Raw genomic sequence first — 10,478 nt, forward strand, 5'->3', positions numbered from 1 at the left:
CATTGTGGTGCCATGTACAAGAGGCCTTAACAAATCACAGTTCTCCAACCACACACACACACACCTCACATTTCCAGTAATACCAGTAGAGATGCGTGAAAGGTGGTCAATCAAAATATTGGCTTTTGGTAGTTCATTCAGCTGCAATGCCCATATAAAGAATGTCCTGCAGGTGTGTTCCCTCCGGCAGGGCATGTTTGATTTCCTTTTGATGTGGCTATTTGTCTCTTGCCCAGCGCATTCAAACCAATGGACAAATGCATCCTCCATTGTGGCACCTGTATGAATCTTTGGGGGTTGTCCAACAGCCTTTAGAGCAAGTGTAAACAATTCCATCAGCAGTAATGGCTGTCCTCTTTCCAACCAGGTTTTATTTTTTTCCTTTACTCTCATTTCTGGGACTAAAATCAGGTTAGCGTTTCATAAGGAGCTTAGCGCAGAGGGCCACAGTGTGCCACTAATGTAATAGACTATCTCTCCCTCTCCCTCTATCTCTCTCTCTCTCACACTCTCTCTCTCTCACTCTCCCACTCTGTCCCTCTCCCTTTCTCTGTTGCCGCGTCTCATTCTATCCTGTCCTCTTTCTCTGTGTGCCGGCTCACTCTTTCATGGAGTGACCTTGCCTCCCATTATCTCTCTCTCTCTCTCTCTCTCTCTCTCTCTCTCTCTCTCTCTCTCTCTCTCTCTCTCTCTCTCTCTCTCTCTCTCGCTCTCTCTCTGTCTCTCTCTCTGTTTTCTTTTTTCTTTTACCCTTCTTACCCTCCTAGTTTCTCGATTCCCCTCCACCTCCCTCTGTAGACAGATGTGGACGGCAGAGGCAGGAGTTAGCAGAGAGGACGGAAGCTCTTTACCAGCAGAACAGTATTTATAAGGAGGAGAAAAGGCCCAGAGAGCCACGAATGGACGATTGGTAAGTCAAAGATCACCCTTATGGGTGATGTATGCTTTATGAAAAAATATATGGTTATATTACAGTTTTTAATGAAAAGAGAAGAGAAGTACAACATTGGTTTTATTGAGTCCACTCCTGTTGTGAGTTTTCTGGGCTTCTGCGGTCCATGGGTTTGTGATTAAACCGTTGTTGTGGATTATGGGCTGTGAAATCTTGCAAGGATCACTCTGCAATGTCAATAATCCAGGGGATAATCTCCTGTTTCTGTTGGTGCTATGGTTTGGGTCATAGTACATGTGACCCCCCTCAAGTCTTTATAAAGCAGCTTTATTATTTCAAGCCCTGAAATAAATGATGGTGGTACTGTACATTTTGTGAAGAAGAACTTCAGAAAGCCCAGAGTTGAGATTCTGTTTTCTTAGTTTTGTGTCTCATGCTCGACGGTATGCATGCCAACCAGGGTGTTCATTAGCTAACAGGAGGCTCGTGAAAGCAAAAGGTGTGGTGTGGACTTTGCATGTTTGTCCATGGCCTGCCGCATCTTGCTCTATCAAGCATGCATGTCAGATGCTATTTACATCACAGAGCATGTAGGCCTATGGTGTCACTGCAAGTGTATATTATTTTTACTCAATTCATAACCTCTATACACTGTAAAGTATAAACATATGATTATGGTTATTATTATGATCAGTATGATTATTAGTTTGATTATTCGCATATTTATCCAATGAATATACAATAAACAGTGCACTAGCTATGTATGGTTTGTTGCCTCTTTTTGTGCCGTATACTCATAACTCGAGGGGAGTTCACAGTACAAGGAACGTTCTAACCACGCCTTCTTGCTTCGGAAAGACTCAAGTTTGTTCATCGTCAATAAACCTTTGAACTTTGGTGGTGCGTCTGATGTTGATAAGTGCCTGAGGTGCTCATATGCAAAGACAATTCATCGGATTACTAATGTCCACCGTTCAGAAAGACTCTGACCTCTCGGCAGACAATAAGATCCATAAACGTTATTGATTCTCGTTGGTATTGTCCCAAATTCGACTTTCTTTGTTTTTATTTCTTGACCAGAGCAATGGAGTCTTGGACAGTAGAACACAGCCCTGGAGATATTCCAGGTGGGAGTCACTGGCAATGTGCTACGGCAAAAATACAAAAAAAAGGCTAAGTGTGTGTATATATGCCTGTGTGTGTGTGTGTGTGTGTGTGTGTGTGTGTGTGTGTGTGTGTGTGTGTGTGTGTGTGTGTGTGTGTGTGTGTGTGTGTGTGTGTGTGTGTGCACGCACATGGGGGAGTGTGTGCGCATTAAGCTGTATTTGTGTATGTCTTGTCTTCACCAGGGAGGAAGAAGTCTAAGCTGAAGATTCTGAAATCTCGACTGTTCAAGAGATCCAGAAAGGAAGATGAAGGCCGCGCCAAACTCAGCCAGTCTACCAGTGACATCACAGCTGGGAAGGGAATTGATTCAGAGGAAGCTGTAGCGTGAGTTGCTGCATGAAGTCACCTGACCTACTAAACCCTTCGTCAAAGTGTTCTTTTTACCAGCTAGTGTATACAAGTGGAAACTAATTTTTTGGGTGCCCTCCCTTCCTTATATGCTGGCATGCAGGCTTTTACAATTCACTGACACCATACAATGTGTGTTGACTGTAATGTCAGTTTTGAGCAATGTTTGCTACAGTCCACTGGGTAAGCTGGTAGACCGATCTATCCAGCACACCTCTAGGTGGACACGCCCACTTGTGATGTCAGAAGAGGCAGATTTATTTCAAAAACACTTGTAACAGCTAATCACACTTACAGCTGGTGATATAATATGTCACCTCCAAGAACACAAACAAGAACACTCAAATAATAAAAAATAAATTAAATACTAAAATAATTACAGATAAACATTGAAGCAATCATAAATAAGGCAGATACTATTTGTTTCCTTTCAAAGGGAACTCTTACTGTTGAGGTACAATCTTCAGGATTGCTGCATTAAACCTCTAAAGTCATATCAGTAAATGATCCCCTCTTTCTCCCATCATTGCACAACCCTTCACTGCACAGGTGCTCCGAGATAATGCTTGCGTCAAGAGCATTGTCCCATGAAAGCATCTTTGTGGCAGACGAGGTCCTGGCCGACCCAGAACCCTCCAGGGTGCTGTCCCAGGAGAATGTCCACACCAAGATCAAAGCTCTTCAGGTATCACTTTGTTTTGGAGCTGTAGTAGTGGAAGACAATTCCATGACAACTGTGGGACTGCTGTGAAATTACATCAGTCTGTGTTCAAAATGTCACAGATGAAGCTTCAGCAGCAGAAGTTGCACTTGGGGCCCCCCTCCAGTGGTCTGTCGCTAAAACGTCCGGACCACCTGGCCAGGGCTTCTGCTAGTGAATCTGCGTCACAGGAAGCTCTCAATAAGGTACATTATCCAGGCCAAGTTATTATCATGATAGATTATAATGAGGTTATATCACATGATCAATCCCGGATCTTCCCATGTTATGTATATGTGAGCACTGGGAACTGGGTCGGTTCTAGTGTAGTCTTCAAATGTAATTATATTAACCAATGATGTGGTATTTTATTTGTTGACTTATTTCTCAGGAAATATTGCAGCCTTCCGCTCAACCTCTGTCTCCTGCCCACAATAAGTCACCCACCAGATTTGTGGCTCCCATGGCATCTCCTTCTGCACCGACTGCTGTTCTGCTGACCTCACCCACTACTGCTGCTGACCTTCCTTCAGACTTCAGCAGCCCTGCCAAGGTCGCTTCCTCTCTGGATACTTCTGCTGCACGCCACCGCATGTCCGTCAAGCCAAGGAACCAGAGGACCAGCACTAAACGACAGAGAGTGAGTGTTTTCTTCTTTTGGCTCACACAAGGGAAGTTAAGGATGACTATTGAGACACAACTGATATGCTTCTTATTTGCATTTCTTCCTTTTTCCCCCCATCTTTTATTCTTTAGACATATGTCAGTCCTCTCTCAAACCTGACAAAGGACATGAATCATCTAGCATTGGAAGAGGAAACTAGTTTTCCTGCTGAAACGGAGTCTGCAATGTCCTCCCACTCAATTCAGATCCCACAATCAGAACCAGAGGGGGTCAACATCTCGCTTACACCCCAGGGTCTCCATTTAAATCCACTGGAGGCTGAGGCCATCAAACAAGAGGCACAAGCAGCATCACAACCAGAAAGATCTGATACAACCCCTCAGCTTCTCGGAGCTAAATCTCTCCAGCCCGTTGATCTAAAGCATCGGCAACAGCCTGCTGTTACGACAGAAGGGAGCAAACTAGAGCGTCTTGCCGACCTAGGAATACAGGCTGTATTCCATGCCAAAAGCAATGAATTCATCTCAACAGGGCTGAAGGTTAAAAATCTTGAGAGTGAGCACAGCTCCCAAGAAGTGTCTACGACGTCCCTCTCACCCAGCTTTGGCTCAGTTGGGTCTTTCAGGTCTTCCTCTTTGAACCAACATGGTATGACTCAGCCAATGGCTGAGGTCACACAGAGAGAAGGCCAAGGTTCAGGGCCTTTGAACTTGTCTTCTGTAAAAGGACAAGTTGGAGAACGGCCTCGGTCAAGCAGCTTTGTGGCACATGGTGTAACCAGTTTCAAGGGTAGATCAGAAACAATGGTGAAGTCCTTCACCTCGAATGTCAACCAGTCACAGGGACAAGGATTTCAGAAGAAAATTCAGGAAGAGGAAGATTTAGGAGATATACAGAAACAAAGAGTTGCCGGAATAGCTAAGGATGGAGAAGTTAAAGACAAAGGTGAATTTAATTCCTTGGAAAGGAGGGCGACCTTCAAAAAAAGAAAATCAGCACAACTTCCAAAACAAGCAGCCATTATAACAGGAGCCTTAGCAGGGATAGAGGGCAGTCAGGAGGGGGTAGAGGAATCTGTGGATGCAGAGGAGGTCCTGGAGGATCAAGGGACAGGAGCCTTTGGCGTGAAGCTCCGCTCCACATCTCTGTCTTTAAGATACCGCACTGAAAGTTCTGCCTCCAGTGTTCAACCGAACAGCACAGAGATGGCATCGTCTGCCCCGGTGCTAATACCCGGTCACCCTACCTCGGCCTCCTTTTGTTCTGGGGAAAAAGGTGACAAGAGAATCATAGGGGATATAGAATCTGACCGTTCAAGTGTCCATCGAAGAGGCACAAGGCCATGGTCTTTCCGACATGCTGGTGAGTCTAGAAAGAGAGAAAATGAAGTAAAGAAAGTATTGGATATTTTTGATGATTTTGTTCAGGGATTTTTCTTTTTCCCTGAATTTCATTTTGTGCAGATGTTTAGAAGGCCATGTGACTTGATTATCTAGGTATTGGACTTTGTAGTCCAACATATATGCATCACACAGGAAGTCGATTATAGAGTGATAACATGTTAACTTTGTACTGAATTTCAAGGCATGATGCTATAGGATGGTCTATAAATGTACCTAACCTTATCTCCCTATTGCTTAGGTGTAACTGCCGCCCAGCCTACTTTCTCAAGCCTTCGAGATAAAGCCAATCACACAAAGCAGGCAGAAGTGTCTGTATCTACTTCAGAGACACTGGACATGTCTTTAAACACCAAGGATGTAGAAAACACCGAAGATACCCTGCAGGGTCAAACGGCCTCACAGTCAGCCCCCCAGTCAGCCCCAGCAGATGTGTCTTGGATGAGCATGGCCATGGAGAAAACAAGAAGCCTGTTCAGTAGTATGCCCAGAGATTTCACAGGCATGCAAAGTAATGCCCGGCAGCCGACCCCAGCACAGCTAACAAATCAGGGCCAGAATAGCTTACAATTTCAGACAGATAAGGATATTCAGTCGCAGGCACAACTTGCATCACAAACACATGGTGTAGCGCAGCAACATGATATGCCACAGATACAGGCCACAAGTCAACCATTAACTGAGGCAATGAAACCAACGGTAATCAAAGCATTGACCTCAGCGCAGACTGTCCAGCATTCTCAAGTGTCACCTACAGTGGAACAGAATATCCCACTAAATGTCTCTAAAAGACCACATATGCAAAATACTTCACAGATCTCAAAGCAAGCCCATAATATGCCATTTCAACCCACCTTAGCTCAGCCAATCATACCGTCCAGCACAAATGCTGCGTCTCCTATGTTCGCAGCCCCCTCCTTACGGCCTGTCACACAAATGGAGAGCATGCCTGAATCTGCTCCAGGCAGCAATCCTTATTCTTTTGCCCAGGCAAACGTATCTTATGGCCAGCCAACCACAGCCCAGGAGCCATCCATGGGTGGTGGTCTCCTGTATAGCAACCAATTCAAACCAATGACCTCTGCCCCAACCTCCTCAAACAATGCTCCATCCCCAGCCAAAGCCCCAGCCTTAGCCACCCAAGGAGGAGCAGCTGAAGATGGAGCTGCCCAGTCAGGGAGGAGGACAGCGTGGCAGACCTCTGTTGGGGAGAGGGCTGCCTTCCCCGAGTACCGCACAGAGGGAGGTACCACACATGGTTTCAAGGTATTTTTTAAAAGTGTGGAAAACACATAAGATATGCTCAAATGGCCGTGAAAAATCTAAGATGTGATTCCTACTCTTTTTCTCAGGTGGATCAAAGTAAAACACAGACAAACACTGAATCATCCGTAGATTCCCTCAACAACATACTTATAAATAAGGACACCACATCTGAGAGGAGACCAGGAGGACAACTTGCAGGTATGTAGATAATGAACAGTAAACATGGTTATACTATATACTATATACTATATATATGTACCACAATTTGACATTGTATTTAAGAGTCAAGCCCAGCCAAGATACTAGGCCGGCTTGCTGACAATGAAGAGAAAAAGGCCAGACATCGGATGCAGACCTCGGCAACACCATCTTCCTCTGCTACACCATCATCTCCACTCCAGTCTGAATCGGTCAGAAGTCAGCCATCTTGGATGGAACTAGCCAAAAGAAAGTCAATGGCATGGAGTGATAAAACAATGGAAACGTTCTAAGAAACGTTCATACCTAGCCTATGAATCTGAAGGTGTACAAATAACTTTTTACGTAATAGATTGTTATAAATATATTGCTAACCCTATTTCAACACATGTTTTGGTTGATCCACTCACTCTCGTAGCAATCTATGTAAATTTTCCAAAAATTAAAAATTCTATTGGTTGAGTTGTTTTTGGCAGAGCCTTAATGTACAGACATACATAAAGATGTGTCATTAAACTATATAGGTGGAAAAAATGGATGTTGCTGCTGATATATTTCTGATGAAAAACTATTTATTGCAGGACTCGTCTTGAATAATCGATTTAATGAGGCAGGATAATAGGAAGGCTCATAGGCAGCATATATATACGAAGCAGCTTCATGAGTCAAATGTGGTTGTATATGATTCTTACATAGAAATTCTTATATCTTGGGCAGTAGCAACAAAGGTTTTTATGTATTGACAAAACAAAGGTGAGGGGAGTGACCGTCTTGGAGACTGTTGTGGTGGGAGATAACAAGTTATTTGCAATATATGGGGAAAGTGGAAATATCTGCAAGAATGCAGGACAACTAGAGGAATCTACATTAAAATAGTCAGGAGATTGCCATGTCCTCAGTATGACACCGATTGGATATAGGGGCAATACAAATGCTAACTTATACAATCTACTTTTAGGAGTAAAGTAAAGAAAGTTACATAATTTGTGATATTATTAAGACACATTTTCCAAGACCCTTTGCTAGTCTCCATTTGTTGCCTTGTGAAAATGCAGATTCTCCAGACCTACTTGGTAGTTATTAAGTACATTCATCCAATCACAGTATAAACCTGTCCCAACAGGAGTATTTTCCAAAATGACATTACCTTTGAATTTCGCGAGGGGGCAGCAATTTAGGTTATTTTGGTCCTTTGGCTATTTTGTTTTGGTCGGTGACTCCGGTCATCTTACTTCTTGTTGGGCATACCCTGTATTTCCTAGCTTGGTACATTTACATTTAATATTACCTACATATATTATACGTATCGGTAAGTACAACGGATGATCACGTGTCTATCAGTAGCAAGGATCTATAAAAAAAAATATATATATAGGCATAACTGCAGGCTCGAGTGGGCGGGACAACACAAAACAACAACATTACCATACCCGCCGTTGGCAACAAAGGGGTCACATATATGCAATCGAAATGGGGCACCGGTACCTTTCTTTGGCAATATTTTTCAGTAGCCTGTGTTTCTGTCGGACCTATACCATCAGAAACTCTGTTTCATGGGCGGTATCTCCCAAAGACGTTGTAGTGGAAGAAGAACTAGATGCCTTATCCGAAGAGGTTTCCCCTTCATTACTGAGAGACAATGTTGTGTTATGGAAGCAGGCCTATCCACCTCAGGGGCTAGTGGAGGGCGCTGAAAGCACCGGAGAACGGATCAAATCCGAGAACGAAAACGTGGACACGGTTTCGTCGCATGTATTTTCTTATCGGGTGGGAGAAGTCAAAGAGCCGGGTAATGTCGACCCTCCGCCGCATGAAGAGACCGCTAGAACGGCCAGATACATCGCTCATTACAGTGACTGGGGACATCTTTCTACCATCTCAACTCAAGAAAAGGTAGGCCAACTCTGACGCTATTCGGGTATTATGTGTTAATTTGATTCAGGCAATCCTATATTTCTAATTATTTTACATAACAGGTGGTCTGTTTACTCTCTGTACCCCGTAGCCCTATGCCTATGTCATGGGAATTTGTAGCCCTATGTGTTTATTTCCACGTCGAAAAAAAAATACAAACAGAGATTTTACTACCCTACTCCGCAAGTCCATAAAGTAAGCATTCGTAATTTGCTTAACTTGTTAAAACCATTGGTTACGTCACATATTTTCCCTGTAATGTGCTGTGTATGTATTGATGTATATTACTTTGATGTATTTGCCTCACTGCAGATTAAGGGTTACCCCTTTGGCAACATCTTCTCTGTGAGCGATGGACCATTTGAGAACAGTACTGGAGTGATCTATTTCTATGTCACTGCAATGGATAACTCTGTGGCAGACCTGCGAAGCAATCCCAATGCATCGTTTACCATCTCAGAGTCTGAAGGAGAATATTGCAGGTTTGTTATGATACAACTGTTAATGTATTTGACTGAAACATTAATGAAACAGTATAGGGTCATTAGACACACCGCATTGTGAATGAGATTTGACACAAATTTAATATTTTTTCTAGGAAAATGATATATGATCCTGAAGATCCAAGATGTGCTCGACTGACGTTAACGGGGAAGATGGTGGATGTGGGCCCAGAGGAACTGGAGTTTGCGAAGGAAGCAGTGTTTTCAAGGTGACTTTAATGCTATACAGTTAATTTAATACATGTACATTTCAAGCATTTTTTTAACTAGGCCAATTTGATCCAATAGACAACTATTTATGTCTCATCTCCTTGTTATTACAGACATCCTATAATGGGAAAATGGCCAGTGGGACACAAGTGGTTCTTCATGAAGCTCGAGTTGGTCCAGGTCTGGCTTCAGAATTGGTTCGGAGGAGTCTCAAGCATACCAGTCGAAGATTACTTCAGAGCTACCCCTTTCTCTAAGAAAAACTGACTCAAGAAACACATGAATGGAGGTGGAGGCACAAATACAAAGGCTAAATCACTGGATAGACATTGACTGGAATTTCTTTCTTTTCAAATATGATGACATTTGATTACACTGATTTATATTATTAAAATGTTTATATCTCCATGCCACTTTCATCAAATTAAATAAAACCACTTGGGAGCTATAAGGCATGTTTTCAGCCTTGACCTTTCATCATATTCCTAAATGTGACATTGCAGCATTAAAGAAATCATGACAATAACAGAAATAATCCTATATCTGGAATAAGAATATAATTTTCATTTATTTTGAATGCATATAGGCATGTTTCAAATGCGTTATTTATTTCAAGCCTACATATTTTGCTCCATTAACTGAATGTTCTAGCACACACAATACATATGTGATTGTATTGAGATTCATTTCAATGACTTTTCTTTTTGGTTCCATGTCTGGAAATTGTTTATGTTTGTGTCCGACAGGGTTTCTGTTTGCCTTATGTCTGTGAATAGTGGGAACCGCCTTTTATTCCTCTGTGATTCTTAACGGGAGTAGACCGGCAGATCTAATGTTCAAAATGCATACTCAAACAAGTATTATGTTATGTGACTGTTATGCAGCTGTAACCTTTATTTTAATTAAAATGAGCCAAAGTTCATGCGGTTTTGTAGATATCATTGAATGTGATAATGCATTCAGACAGGTATGACTTAACCGATGATCAAATGTAGCAGATTAAATGTTGATTTGTTAACATTCATTTTCAAATAAGGATCCTCTCAAGACACGACGATATATCTGGCATAACGTCATTGGACGTGCTTGGTGATTTCATAGTGCCAACGCAAGATGGCTCTAGAATGCTACATTTGATCCATTGCGGTAAACATGTCCCTACTAGCGTATGCGATTTGCAACAGTCTGACAGTAATGCGATACAAATCCAATGATTGTTTTAAAGGATTCCACTAAACAAATGCTGACCGTGCAC

At 42.7% G+C, this 10,478-nt stretch overlaps 2 protein-coding genes across 2 annotated transcripts; both read left to right on the forward strand.

Annotated features, from left to right (window-relative positions):
- Positions 1-511: 511 nt before the first annotated feature.
- cracdla (cracd like a) lies at positions 512-7,058 on the forward strand. Its single transcript, XM_060040424.1, has 10 exons — positions 512-910; positions 1,973-2,019; positions 2,242-2,383; positions 2,957-3,092; positions 3,191-3,313; positions 3,499-3,747; positions 3,864-5,094; positions 5,374-6,398; positions 6,485-6,596; positions 6,681-7,058. Exons 2-10 carry the CDS (start codon positions 1,977-1,979, stop codon positions 6,887-6,889), a joined length of 3,270 nt encoding a protein of 1,089 aa, XP_059896407.1. The 5' UTR covers positions 512-910; positions 1,973-1,976; the 3' UTR covers positions 6,890-7,058.
- A 740-nt stretch (positions 7,059-7,798) lies between these two features.
- creg2 (cellular repressor of E1A-stimulated genes 2) lies at positions 7,799-10,145 on the forward strand. The gene is made up of 4 exons (XM_060040429.1): positions 7,799-8,489; positions 8,823-8,992; positions 9,109-9,222; positions 9,337-10,145. Exons 1-4 carry the CDS (start codon positions 8,067-8,069, stop codon positions 9,488-9,490), a joined length of 861 nt encoding a protein of 286 aa, XP_059896412.1. The 5' UTR covers positions 7,799-8,066; the 3' UTR covers positions 9,491-10,145.
- The last annotated feature ends 333 nt before the right edge of the window (positions 10,146-10,478 follow it).

Source organism: Gadus macrocephalus, chromosome 20, assembly GCF_031168955.1.
Source record: "Gadus macrocephalus chromosome 20, ASM3116895v1".
NCBI classification, from domain to species: Eukaryota; Metazoa; Chordata; class Actinopteri; order Gadiformes; family Gadidae; genus Gadus; species Gadus macrocephalus.